At 43.8% G+C, this 15,065-nt stretch overlaps 1 protein-coding gene across 10 annotated transcripts in view; it reads right to left on the bottom strand.

Moving 5' to 3' along the window:
• ABLIM1 (actin binding LIM protein 1) overlaps positions 1-15,065 on the bottom strand; it is a 299,492-nt gene that overhangs the window by 115,774 nt on the left and 168,653 nt on the right. For all 10 annotated transcript variants that reach the window (XM_059173096.1, XM_059173099.1, XM_059173093.1 and 7 more), the window contains exon 4: positions 13,400-13,509. In XM_059173096.1, the coding sequence (XP_059029079.1) occupies positions 13,400-13,509 (110 nt within the window). The remainder of the gene's footprint in view (positions 1-13,399; positions 13,510-15,065) is intronic.

The raw sequence follows: 15,065 nt of genomic DNA, 5'->3' as shown, positions 1-15,065 counted from the left end.
TTAGAACGTAGAGTTAGACTTTGGACACCCTGTAAAATATTCAAGTGGTGTCCTTTAAATAGAACGTTAACGAGAGGCCCTTTACCCCTGGCCAGGACTCGGACCAAAGAGCTTCAAGATTTAAAAAAAAAAAAGAACAAAACCAAAACCAAATTTAAGTTCCAGAGTTTGGCTCACTTGAGATCCTGAATTTAATGATGCCAGATCTTGACATTCAACTCTTCCTACGGGACGTGGATTTCTCCTTCACTGTGGGATAAAATGGTGCAGGAGAATAGCTGTTCTATCCAAGCAGGAGAAGTCTATCTTGTTCTATCTTGTTCTATCCAAACAAGAGGGAAAGAAAGGACACAAGAGGAAAGCGAGCTGATTCTCCCAGGTTAACAAGCTGCCTTTGACACAAGCCTTCAACCCATGTCAGCTCAGCCTTGGACACATGGATTCCCTCATGGGAATAACAGTTTGGAGGCGTGTGGTGGTTGCCAACTTCACACAGGACAGATATTTCCAGTTTGCTAGGGTTCCTACCTCTCCGCAGAGTCTAAATGTCCATTGCTCCCTGGTGTCACTTTGAAACTGACCTGGCCTTTTCTGTAGGACTTCCAGTTTGCAACCTATAGATGAAAAAAAATCTAGACTCTCTTTATGTTATTATTATTATTATTATTTTAGTAAGAGTTGGCCTAGAGTTTTAAGGTCTTTAAGATGTAAAGGATTTGGGTATTTGAAAACCTTTCCTTGACCCTAGTAGTGATAGGAATGTCAATCTAACAAGTGGTTGTGGTTGAATGTTGACATCCTTTTATCGTGCTGCTCAGTGTGGTCAGGTTCCAAATCAGACCTTTATGAGTTGACAAATATTGACTGTCCACAGTCCAGTTTTTTGTTTGGTTGTTGTTGTTGTTGTTGTTTTTGTTTTGTTTTGTTTTTAGTTGAAACCAAGTCACCAAGTTCTTTTTTATCATGTCGGGTGCAGGGTCACCATACAAAAGGGAAGAGAAGGACAAAAACACACTGTGAAATCTGCAAACATGTTGGGCTAAGCACTTCTCAAAAGCGCATTCTGACTTCTGAAATTCCAGGCCACCATTAGCCAAAAAAACAATATGAGGTCACGAGATAAATATTGGCCTTGGGGTTGGGGGGGAATGTTCATGCAGGTACAAGATACTTGCCAGTCTATGGCAAAAGGGGGTCTCAATGCTATAAGTAATTCATATCTCAAATCACTAAAAATGAATTATTTTCAAAGGTTATGTGCTGCTTAAATATTTAACCTTGAGCCAGACTTTTCCATAATAGCTCATGTCCTGGCTTAGGTCAGCTGCTCCCTTTGCTATCTTGATGGCCACGATGGAAACACCACAAGCCAGAACAGACTGGAACCTGCTATTTTAAGTGAAGGTCCGTGTTGTCTTTGGAAAACAATACTGTGCAACAACAAGTTTCGTAGGCTATAATAGCAACAGGTTATCAGCCTTCATCAGGAAAGTAGAAGGCAGGCCTGGCAACAAGCCTTTATCCGAGTCCTCTAAATCTTACCTTTCCTTCTTTTAAAACTGTGTGTCACATATATATACGTAAGGAATTTCAGTTACATTGCTCATAATTTTTATAAATATGGACCATTTACACATTTGAAACTTCCCATTCTAACCTCTAAACCAGTACTCACAGAATTCTGTTAGGAGTTATGCATTCTCAAGGTCAGGAAGTCCTTTCCTTCAACTAGTATTGTGTATGTGTACGTGTGTGGGTATTTCCCATATTCATGACCAGGATCTGAATGGAAAATTAAAAGGAGCCAGATTGTTGACTTTCCTCTCCATTAACTATGAAATCACTAAGTAGGAACCTCATGGCTAGTGCTGCTTGGCAGGTTGATAAACATCAAAGAAACCGAAGACAGTCTATCATGGACTTGATACCAACCCAGACCTGCACCCCAAAAGCATTAGAATGGAGAGTCTGAGAATCTCTGCCAGTTGCCTTTGGAATATGGCTTTGAATGGCCCATGAACATGACACAGCACTCAGCACCGGACTTGAGAGTGGTTCCAGCAGGCCTTATTTCCCATTGGGTTCCCCAGGACCTGTTTGCAACACAGTGAATGATATGGGAGCCTTACACCCTTACACACAGTGAGGATGCCAGATACTGGAGACTATGCATATATGGAACAGAACATGTACTTTGGAAAGGATATTGAAAACTGATTACAAGTTGGGAACCTGAACATCTGCTTAAACATGGTGTCCACCGCCTTGCATAAGAAACTCCTGAACGACTACTCTTCCACTCTCTGAACTAGAAATAAAAATTCTAACATGCTGGGGCACCTGGCTGGCTCAGTCAGTGGAGTATCTGATTTCAGCTCATGTCGTGATCTTAGAGTTGTGGGATCAAGCCCTGCGCTGGGTTCTGTGCTTGGCACCGAGTCTCCTTTCCCTTTCCTTTGGATCCTTCCCCTGCTCTCTCTTTCTCTCTCTCTCTCTCTCAAATAAATCATAAAGAAAAATGATAACATGCTTGTATTCCCTGGAGATGTGATGAGATTCTTTGATAGGAAATAAAAAATATTAGTATAAAACATTAGCACTATTTTGTCATTTGCTCTCGTTTTCAGGTTTAAGGTCCTATCAAGGAGAACTCCATGTATGTGTGTACACGCAGGCCCACGTCCGTGTTTTCAGAACCACAGCTAAAAAATGGAGATGGGCTATATTCATGGAATAAACCACCATCCTAATAAGCAGAGTCACAATGGCCAAATTCCCAACTAACAATTTCAAAAGCCCAGCTGGCAAAGGATAGACCGAAAGGTTCACGGCTTTTCAGGCCCTTCCCCTGCACTGTCAGGCTGTATTTGCTTCATGTGGCTACTCAGCATCATTTCTAATGATATGCACACATCCCAGGGATTCACCGGAGATCAAAAGTAGGATTCCCTCTTGACTAAAAATGCCACCAGGACAGCAAGAGGAAGTTGGAGAGTCATGGAAACAAAGCCCAATCCTGCCTCATCATGGGATGCTCTTGGAAAAGCCTGTGGTCCCATGGAAGCCTCAAGGAGGTCGATTTCCAGCTTACATGGGTGAGGAGTTCCAGCCAAAGCCTCAGTGGTTCCCATGGGGCCTCCCCCAGGACAGAGTGAATGACTTTGCACCTAGCACACGGCTCCGCCCACATTTTTCTGTGGGCTTGGAGCGCTTCTTCTTTCTGCTTACAGTGCATAATCCAGACATGCCTTGTAAACATTGCTTGATCCCTGAGCCATCCCTCAAAAGGGCACCTGTTACCTGAATTTGTGCAAGAAGACAGAACTAACGTGTCTGAAGTTCAAAATCCGAGTCCTCAGGACTATGGATACTCTGCTGGACAAGGTGGAGAAAACGGGGGGGTCAGACTTCTCCCAGCAGGACTAAGTAGTTCTCTGCTCAAGTTATGGCCACCAATGGAGGAGGAAAACAGGTAGAAGAGAGGAGGGAAGGAAGAGTAGGAGAGGAAGCAGGCAGGTGCCCCAGATGAAGGCTGCCACCTGGGGCCATTCGGTGGCATTCAGCCTGCCACATGGTGAACATTAGTGGATACCAACCCAACAGTTTCTGGGGGAGAATCAGAAAATTTGGTAGCCACTGCCTTTGAGATTTGAGATAGACCTTGTCCAACGCCTCTTAAAATTGTACCAGGCCTCAGATGAATTAAAAACAGGGGCTCAGACCAATACTCGTCCATGCACGTGCACAGCAACACTATGCACAACAGCCAAAAGATGGAGATGACCGAACGGTTCACTCACAGATGACTGGATGAACAAATTGTGTATTCTATCCACATAATGGAATATTATTCAGCCACAAAAAGGAATGGAGTACTGATACATGCTACAACCTGTGTGAACCTTGAAAACATTATGCTAAGTGGGAGAAGACAGGCGCAAAGGGGCACTTCCATTTATTTATTTATTTTTACTATTTAAATTTTTATTTTTTATTAACATAGAATGTATTTTTGGCCCCAGGGGTACAGGTCTGTAAATCATCAGGCTTACACACTTCACAGCACTCACCAGAGCACATACCCTCCCCAATGTCCATAACCCAACCACCCTCTCCATACCCCTCTCCCCCCAGCAACCCTCAGCTTGTTTTGTGGGATTAAGAGTCTCTTATGGTTTGTCTCCCTCCCGATCCCATCTTGTTTCACTTTATATATTCCATTTATATGAAATAGTCAGAATCCATACATATGCAGAGATGGACAGCAGACTGGTAGTTGCCAGGGGCTGGGAGGTGGGAATGGGGAGGGGCTGCTCTATGGGCTTGGGAGTTTTCTTTCGGGGTGATGAAAATGTTTTGGAACCAGATAGAGGTTGTGGCTGTACAACCTCGTGAATGTACTAGAATGTTCACATTAAAATGTTTTTTTATTTTTTTTAAAAGATTTTATTTATTTATTTGACAGAGAGAGAGATATCACAAGTAGACAGAGAAGCAGGCAGAGAGAGAGAGAGGAGGAAGAAGGCTCCCTGCTGAGCAGAGAGCCCGATGCGGGGCTCAATCCCAGGACCCCGGGATCATGACCTGAGCCGAAGGCAGAGGCTTAACCCACTGAGCCACCCAGGTGCCCCTAAAATGGTTTTGTTATGTGAACTGCACTTCAATGAAAAATGTACCAAGAAGGCTTGTGCTTGTACTGGTTTCCCTAATTTGGTTGTGAACTTTAACCTAGTGAAGAGTTAAAGATAAATCTTTAACTGGCTGTGGTCACTCAGCATCCAGGAGCTCCTGCTGCAGGGGAAGTCACACTTGAGCTCGAGGTCAGTTTCTCTGGTTCTGTACTCATGAGCAGACAGCAGCTCATTTACTTCCTCCCAGAGACAGGAAGAAGAAAAGGGGTAGAACGTCTGTTTCAGGACTTTCATCATGTGACCAGTCACTTAACATGCACACACCGAAGGCCACAGAAAGGGCAAAGTGCATTTTTTTAGTTTGGAATAAGCCTTTCGTTTTATTTTGTAAAGTTAGCATTATTTTATTTATTTATTTTCAAAGATTTTGCTTATTTGACAGAGCACAAGCAGGGGGAACTGCAGGCAGAGGGAGAGGGAGAAGCAGGCTCCCCACTGAGCAGGGAGCCCCATGCGGGGCTCGATTCCAGGACCCCGAGATCATCACCTGAGCTGAAGGCAGATGCTTAACCGACTGAGCCACCCAGGTGCCCCACATTATTTTATTTTTAATCTACTTTTGTTTTAAATAGGTAATTCATATATACACAGTTAAAATTTTTTCATAGAGTAAAAATAATTTCCTTCTCTCCCTCCCTGCTGGAGACAAGTACCACAAGTAATACAGTTTCTAAAATATCCTTCCAGGACAATCTATAGGGTCATACAACTCTCGATATATACAATTAGCTTTTTACTGCCACTGAAAAACTAAATTCAACTGAAGAATGCTGGTCCAAGCAATACAATTCTAGTTTTACGGATATGTTGTTAGAAGGTGTTGGTCTTACTATGTAAGAGGCATATCTAATGAAATAATGTCAATTGACCTTCCATTCGCTAAGGCACTTTTTGTATTCACTTTTGCTTTCATCTGCATAAATCATACCAATTCCCTATCAAAGCAGAAACTTCTCTTCCTTCCTTATAACTGAGATGATCAAGTTCTTGGTGAAGTGAAAAGACTCTGGGATCTTTATGTCAGACTCATCATGGTTATGGATTTCAGTCTGGAAAAAAATCTGAATATTACTGTTTCTCTGCAGCGACCCTCTGGCTAGTATTTAAATTCCAAACCCTCTCATACCCTCCTCTACAGCCGGTACCGCGCACGACTGGAACTGACACACCAGGTTAGACCCCCGCCCCTCCAGGCCAGGGCTCACACCTGAGACGCCCAGAGAGGTAAGCCTTCCCTCCAACCTCACGCTTCAAGTTGGGGAAATATCTTTCTTGGCCTTCTACTTGAAACAAAACAAAACAAAACAAAACAAAACAAAACAAAACATGGGGTGCCTGGGAGGCTCAGTCAGTCTGCCTTTAGCTCAGGTCATGATCCCGGAGTCCTGGGATCGAGCCCCACACCAGGCTCCCTGCTCAGTGGGGAGTCTGCTTCTCCCTCTCTCTCTGCTGCTCTTTCTCGCTCTCTGTCAAATAAATAAATAAATAAATAAAACCTTTAAAACAAAACACCAATCTGTGATACTGTCATCTACAGATCTATCTGAAACAATAACTGTTTCCCCTTTTATTAAATAAGGGAGTAATCTGGTAAATATGAAAATAAAGGTGATTTTTAAACATGCCAATTCCCCAAACCACACATGCACCTGAGCTGTGCCTGTATGATTTCCCAGAACCACAACAGCCATCTTCATTCTTCTTCTTCACTCACTCATTCAAACAGTAGTCAGAACTCCCTGGACCTGGCAGCTAAGACTTAGTCTCTCAGAGGCCCTCCTTAGGCCCTCAGAGGGTTGGCATCAATTCACTCGCTAAACCAATGTGCCGTGTACTTGCTGTGGGCATGGTGAGAGTCATAAGAATCAAAAAATACATACACGGTCCTTGTTATTAAGTAACTCATAATCTGGCAGGAGAGATGAGCATGCGGAGAACTAACACGAGACAGGGTCATCAGTGCCTCACTAGAAACGCAAAGCACAGCTCTGGGCAAGACATCTGTGCATGGGCCTTCTTGCCAAGGGGCTTAAGCTAATTCAAGGCTTTCAGTCCTTTGTGCAACCCTCAAAACAGTAAATGATTTTTGAAAAGACATGTGAACGGGATGCTATGAGAAGAATTTATGTAAAGTTGTACACATCTATAGCACTTAACAAAATCCAGAAGAATGTTCACCAAAATGTTCATAGAGATGCTCTCTTGGTGATGAGATTTCAGGTGATTTTTATCTCCTTTTTGAACTTTTCTGTAACATTTGTATTATTTTACAGTGAATACCTACACCCATCAAAAAGATTGTTATTGGGGCACCTGAGTGGCTCAGGAGGTTAAGGCCTCTGCCTTCGGCTCAGATCATAATCTCAGGGTCCTGGGATCGAGACCCACGTTGGGCTCTCTGCTCAGCAGGGAGCCTGCTTCCCTTCCTCTCTCTCTGTCTGTCTCTCTGCCTACTTGTGATCTCTGTCTGTCAAATGAATAAATAAAATCTTTAAAAAAAAATTGTCATTAGCCCATTTAGAGAAAGAGATGGCTTTGATTCAATTTCCAGAATGCTGATGTAGGGCTTTCTGTGCTAGACCTTGTGAAAGAGAGAGAAAATAGGGTCCCTATATTAATGAGGTCATTATCTTGGTGGTAGAGGTGGGCACACATGTACACAACTAAAATGCAATAGGTTATGTACAGGTGTTGTATTCTCAGTTGTGACAATTGTCTCACACCTAATGTTAAGCATAAAATAAAGTTATAGCTATGTTAACTATAGAATAAAGAATTGGGCTAGTGGCTGGAACATCACTGGTACTCAAAGAAATGTTTGTGGAATGACTGAATGAATGACATCCTATAGTCTTTCTTGAACATTCACATTCTTCATCTTTTCTCTCTCCTCTGCCCATAATCAATGATCTCCCCAACCCTGATCCCTGATCCCAAGTCATTGATTTTGCATAGGAATATCCCCATTACTACCTCAATCTTTCTAGAACATGGCTTTCATCTGGTCATCCTCCAGGTTAAAAGCTAACCTCAGGAGTTCCAGGTTGCCAAACTCCTCAAGGCCTACCGAGCCCTGGTCCTGTCACTCTGTTTTTCCAGGTTCATGTCTCAGGACACAGAACAATAAGGCCTTTGGTTTACTCATGTTTCCCCTGCACCACTGTTTTTTTAAGAACGCTCTCCACATTTAGACTGTCCTCTCTTGCAATATCTCATGCATTATAACCCTTCGAAGTAGTTATTTTCCAAATTTTAGATGAGGGCAGTAAGATTCTAGAACATCAAATAATTTGCCCGAGGCTCCCTGGCTAGGAAGAGGGAGGATTAGGATTCTGACCCCGGCTTTCTGACATGTAGAGGCCATCATCTTAACCATCACACTATGCCTTCTTCTTTTGTTCCCTTCTGGTTGTAAGTATCTCTAAGCTCAAGTTCTAGTCTTGTAACTTCCACAAAGAATAATGGCTAATGTATAGATGAGCTTATTAGACATCATGAATCTTTTAAACACATTACTCATACAAATCCCCACAGCAACCCACTGAAGAATGAACTATTATTGTTTCTCACTTTGTAGGCAAAGAAATGGAGATAGAGATTGAGTTCTTGAGTGCTGTGCGTGGTGGAACTGGGATCAGAACTGGCTACAGCCTGTCTGAAACCCATACACCCTCTCCTACAGGATGAAAATGTCTAAAAAAGGAGGAGCAGATCTGGTGTTGGAGAACCTGCCACAAAACCCATCACCATGAGTCAAACTCCAACAATCCATGGACTAGAATGTCTGGATGTATTCTTCCTTCACTGGTTTTTATACTGGTGGAAAATATCAAAGGAGCAGATAAAGACAGCTATCATGAACAGCAGAGTGAAAAAAGTAGAGACACAGGAAGTAGTGATGGTCCTAACAAACACTCAAAAATAATGTCTGAACAGTAAGTTTTTTTTTTTTTTAAATAAGAATACGGCATTTAGGGGCACCTGGGTGGCTCAGTTCGTTAAAGCCTCTGCCTTAGATTCGGGTCATGATCTCAGGGTCCTGGAATCGAGCCCCACATCGGGCTCTCTGTTCAGCAGGGAGCCTGCTTCCCCTCTCTCTCTGCCTGCCTCTCTGCCTACTTGTGATCTCTGTCAAATAAATAAATAAAATCTTAAAAAAAAAAAAAGAGCATGGCATTTACATATAGGTCCTCATTTAATCCTACAAGGTAATTATTACCATCCCATTTTAGGGATAAGGCAATGGAGGCTGGAAAGGTAAAGAGAATGCCAGCAAGCAGCAGAGCTAGAGCCTGATCCAGGCAGGCACACACCAGTGTCAGATCGTCACAACCCCACCCGTTGTTAAGTGTCTCAGCAGCCAAATCCCACTCAACCCGCAGATGATTTTTTGGGAGGGAACAGAAAGATAAAATAAAAGTCATCTCGCAACTATAAAAAGAAACATAAAATAATAGGAAAGTTCTTCCTCCCCTTTGAAAGTGTGCACATGATTCTTTATCTGAAATGATTTAAATTCAGGCCAAGCCGAGCATTTGCCTTGATACCTGTAGGAGTTCCAATTGCAGTTGGAATAATGACAATGCCGTGCAGAGGGGGAGGAGGGAGGGGGATGGGTTTGGATGTATTTGTGTGTGGGTGGTCATGGTGTCAATCCACCAAACCCACACGCAATCAGACACTAGTCAGACAGCCTTTGAAATGGGAAGGGTAATGGTAGACAGCAGCCCACTCCTGCTCAGGTGCCTGAAATAGACAGGAGCTGTGCAGCCAACAACAATCCAAACCCCGATTCCCTACATTCTAGGTTGCCACACACATATTTTCCCCTCACAGGGCTCCTTACCCATGGGAATTCAGCTCAACTCTGGCAAAGACTGGGGAAGAACTGGGCTGTAGAGGAGTGCCCATCACCTTCTGGTTGGACTTAACGTCTTCCGGATGTCAATTTTTATTTTTAAAGTATAGATCAGCTGGACATAGGTAATTGATTTTTTTTTTAACAGTAAAGCCAGTTTAATTAATGTTTATCGCAACCCTTTGAGGTGATCTTTACCATTATTTCCATGTTATAGAAGGTTTATTGCTTATTGAATTCAAATTACATCAGACTGGATGCAGCAAGTTTTGACTAATTCAGGGGCGATCACCTTTACTGGAAGTAGTTTTTAGGAATAACTTCTCGTGGTTTCCACTCCTCAAACCTGGTGACAAAAGGAAGGCAGCTGTGGTGTATAGAAAGCGCATAGCCCATGTAGGCAGGACGCTCAGGTAAAGGTGACAAGCCGGGCCATCGCCGGAGGCTCTGTGCACAGTAACGCCCACCTTTTGAAACAGACATCACGGACGCCAGTACAGTCTCTGGAGCCAGCCAGACAGCCTGGGTCTGTAACTCAGCTCCACTGTTTACCATCTGTGTAATCTTGGACACATTAACCTCTATGGCCCTTTGTGTCTTCTGGGAGAAGGAGATAGTTACAGTACCAACCTAGGGGGTGGTAATGCGAATTAAGTGAATTAAAATTCATGGAGCAGTTATATAGGACCTGACCCACAGTGAAGGCTACATGAGTGCTTGAAGAAGAAGATAGAATAAATATAAAGGTTAAAGGAATGATTGTAACGTGAGATCAAAGGCACGCACCTGAGGGTCCTCTCTAAACCAGAGGATAGCCCGGTAGCTCCCGATGGGCTGTAGTAGAAACCACGCCTGTTTTGTGTGGTCAAGCAGACACTGTTTTGTGCAAATTCTCATTGCATCATTGACTTAGATCTGTAGACCACCCCTCACTTCTTCTCACACTGTGTCCCACCTCCTAGGCAGTGAAAATGGGAAACAGCCACCCAACGCGAAACACAATTGCATTTCAGAAGAGCAAGTTTGTTTTTGGAAAGAACATTTCCAAAGGAGAAAGAGGACCTTGACTCTCATGTATTTCATGGACTCTGTGAGCAGCATCAAAGAGGCATTTCCTCTTTCACTTTGATTTAAGGTGATTTGCCAACTTTTGGACATTTTTAAAGTAAGAATCAAAGTCACATTGGGATAAAGGCAATTCTCACGGAATCACAAATAACGTCCAAGTGTCTTCTAATTACGCTCTAGTGCATTTCAGCAGCTTGCCGAGATTTCCCTTGCTCTAGTATCTATGTGCCTGTCCCGCTCGGGTATCCATACATAAGAGCTCTTTTTCAACACCCCACGTGCCCCATAAATGTTATTTGAGTACTGATCTAAATAGACAAGTACTTGTGGAAAATAAAACTGTTCTGACCAAAGCAGTAGCATAGAAAAGAGATCTCATCCAAGGAGAAAATAGGACTTGGTCCAACAATGTGCACACATGCAATTGTTATTACATCTAGCATTAAAGATACCATAAATTTGGGTAAGATACATATTTATACTTAAAATTTTTATTTCTTCCTTATGTGTATCACATGGATGTCATATAAAATGGAAAATACACATAAAGCAAAAACATGTTTAATAGAAATTGGAATAACCATTTCGGTAATGATGTGAGGAGAAAACCCATCCCCGAAATGGATGGGAGATGGGACAGGAAGCCTTTAAAAACACCTGGGTCTGATTCTTAAGCCAAACAATGAAGAGTATGAGATGAAACAAAAGAGAGCCCCAAACTCAAAAGACCTGCCTCTAATCCTGTCTTATTAAGGGACAGCTTCAGTGACCTTATGTATGCCCGTGGGCCCTAATGACCTCACCTATCAAGAAGGGTATGGGGCGCTGGGCTGGCTCTGTCAGCAGAGCATGTGACTCTTGATCTCAGGGTTGTGAGTTCAAGCCCCACACTGGGTGTTGAGGTGACTTAAAAAAAAAAAAAAGATAGTTGGACTCTACAGATTTTGAGGACATAGTCATTCCTATTACAGGCCTCTGGACATGACCCTCTATTAGCAGCTGTCATTCTTTCCTGGGACTCACCAAATCCTTTTTCTTTTTTCTTTTCTTTTTCTCCCCCCCCCCCCCCAATCCTCTTTCTTAATTAGACTGAAAAACCTCCTCCAAAGTTTTGGTAATGTACTTGCGAACTAGGCTGTCCCACACAGTGGTATGACTATTCCCACCCTGGCTCACCTCCCCAGTGACCTGCTTGGGGTCAGGGTGGTTAGAAGTGTGAAGCCCTCCTACGGTCTAGGACTGGGCCTTGCCTTATAGCTCTTGTCCTATTCAGGCTGCCAGTATTTATCAATAGGACATATAAATTCACATGCTAAGGATCCGGCCATGTTGAATAAGATGCACGATTACATCTCTTTTCTTCTTTTCTCCCAACAGTCAAATCCAATTTCTATGCAAATGCTTTGGTCAGAAGAGTCTTTTTGAAAAAAAGGTATAAGGATTCTTCTTCTTGAACAAAAAGACTTGGACTCACTGCCATGGATTGCCCAGAATTCCTCTAGAGCAGAAGTGGCTTATTTCATTCTTATGTACCGAGACTGGAGAGGCTTAATGGAATTTGGTGCAGATCTCCCAAAGACTGGAAAAATCTGCAGAAACCAAGGAAAACCCTGGTCTACTTCCTAACGCCACCAGGAAAGGAGCGGAAGTAGAGCTTCACTGTTTGGTGCCAGCGATCAGACTACATCTCACTTAAAAGTTAACTGACTTACCTGGTGTTACTTAGTAGGAGAAACAGTGCTACTAGCTCTATGAGGGAAGTCAGCAGGGGGAAGGTCTGGGAGCGAGTTAGTGTTCTCTGGATTCCCACACGTCAGACAAGACCTCGTCATAAGGAACTACAAATCCCATGTATCTTGTTCCCACACTTTTTTCAGATTCTCCTTAAGGGTCACCTTTGAGAGATGTCTCCCTCAACTGCCCCTTATAAATGCCACCCCTCTACCCTGCATTTTTCTTCCTACTTTAATTTAGATATTAGGTATTTTGGTGTATGCACTTATGGTCTGCCTGTTCCTGCTGGAAAGTAAGCCTCTGGAGGGTGCTAACTTTTGTTCACGCCTGGATGTCTAGTGGGAACAACATCACACATTGTAGGTGCTCAGCAAATTATTTGTGTAATAAATCAGTGTTGGAAACCCTCCAAGTGAATAAATATTTAAGGATAACAGACATAAAGAGTTAAGGGTAAATATAAATCATCACCTTTGCCCTAGGCACAGTGCGGATAGCTTTTTTTTTTTTTTTTTTTTTAAAGATTTTATTTATTTATTTGTCAGAGAGAAAGAGAGCAGCAGGCAGAGCAGGCAAAGGGAGAAGCAGGTTCCCCTCTGAGCAGGGAGACCAAAGTGGGACTTATCCCAGGATCTCGGGATCATGATCCAAGCCAAAGGCAGACGCTTAACTGACTGAGCCACCCGGGTGTCCCAAGAGGGACAGCTTTTTTAATACACAGAGCTATCAATTCCTTCACCACCAAATGTTTGCACATCCAACCACCATGACTAGGGAATGGGCATTTCTCGTATAAAGTGTTATCCTCTTTTTCCTTCATTTACTCTCAAAATGCAGTTTGATGTCCGATTCTATTTACGCCTTTTTGACATAAGGGAGATGCTTCTCACTGCACGGGTTTTAGTGAAGGCTTCACGTTTTACAATCGCAAATGGCCTTAGACGTGACTGCTCGGCATCTGCTACCAGCTTCACAGTAAGGAAGGCACTTGCCTAAGCTACCTTTGAGTTACGAGCAACTCATGTCAACGGGTGGCTGGGACACTTACTGCCGGAGCAGGAGGCTTCTTTAGGGCTGGATGACATTGGCTGTGCGCACAGTTGACAAAGACAGTCTCTCCCATTGAACGTGACTCGGTCTCCAGGTGGAAATGGGCGCCTGGAGACAGAAAGACATTGCCCTCAAGGTTATTCCAGCAATTTAATTTCTTTTCCTTACTCCTTCTGCTTGCTGCCCCCACCCACCCGTGCCAATCCATTTCTTTGAGGAGCACCGGCCAGAATGTCTGAAATGCAGTCTTACCCAAGCCAGCCAGCTGGATATAGTCCAAGCAAATAAACATGCCTCATTTTGAGAAGGGAGAAGGTGCTGCTTCTACCAGCATCCAGACAGTAAATGGAATGATTTACCTCTCCTCATTAGTGGAGGGATTGTTCCAACAAGTCACCGAGCCAGGTATATATGGAAAAATTTTCCATTTTCCAAATGGAAAATCCTTCAAGAAGAAATATTTTAAATGCCATAAATTCCTATTCAGGCTTAAGGCCCCTGCCCAGGAGAACTGGTTACGGGTCAAACATTAACACTTTCACTTCCCTAGACCTACGTGGTGTTTCTGCACCTAGTTAGACTTTGTCCCAGATATCTGACTGGGTGAACGGGGTGTTTCAGTGCTGGAGACCCAGTTCCTGGTGGAGAACTACAACTGTGCTGTAACTACCTGTTTTAAAATGATTAGCTTCTAAACACTTAAAAAGAAAATCATTAGCTTCTTTTCAAAGAGATAGTTTCCTTTTGTGTTATTTGTCAATAACAGAGTTTGCAAAAATACTGCCTCGGCATGCATGTTACCTTGTCTCTTCTCCCGCCAGTTCAGGGGACAGGTAGCCTTCTGAAAAGGAAAGTCATCAACGACGACACATGTGACAATTTCCAAGCCTGCTTACTTGTCATTGGCAATCTGCCAATACCCTTTGTTAACGTGAGTTTTCAAACGTGTGATTCTGTCAGTTAGGAAATGGAGAACTCACAAGCAAAACAGCCCCACACATCTGAGTCAGAAGCAATTACTTAAGAACAAACGCTAGCTCCGTGACAGGAGCCTCACTTTCACAGCTGCCATCCCTCCTTTAAGTGGCCCTTCGGCTGCCTAACGGTTGGTAATTAGCCGCAACACACGCACAGGTAGTAAATTTGGACTTAAAACAACCCCACAGATGTGCTTCGCGCTGGTCCTCAAGGAGCCTGAGGAGCTCTTACTCTCCCCCGCACGCTCCTTTCACAAGGGCTGAGCTGAGGCTGTCTCTTCTCTCACTGGGCTGTGTTCAGATAAGGCCCAGAGAGGTTAAGCGACCTGCCTGGATGGACCAGCTCCGGAGACGGGCCCCCAGGCAGGGGCAGGTGGCATCCACCAGTGCAAGGCTTCTCAATCTTTAACAATCAAAACTTGTGGTCTGGTGAATGCCAGTGGGCCGACTGCTTCATCCATGAACCCCAAACGAGCCCCCAGTCTGCTCCGTGATGGGGCATCAGGAGTTAGGGGGCCAGAAGCGTAGGCATGGGCTTTTTGCATCTGATCAGGGCCAGGACTAGGTCGAGGCCAGTGAGCACCTGGGGCACCTGGGGCACAGCATTTAAGGAGGCCCCAACTCTCAGGTGCAGACCATGCAAGGCACGCTAGCCTCCTCTGGCCTCTGAGCCACGCCTGTAGGTTT

This window comes from Mustela lutreola, chromosome 4, assembly GCF_030435805.1.
Source record: "Mustela lutreola isolate mMusLut2 chromosome 4, mMusLut2.pri, whole genome shotgun sequence".
NCBI lineage: Eukaryota > Metazoa > Chordata > Mammalia > Carnivora > Mustelidae > Mustela > Mustela lutreola.
The sequence above is the reverse complement of the archived record's forward strand: the minus strand, read 5'-3'. Positions and strand labels throughout refer to the sequence as shown.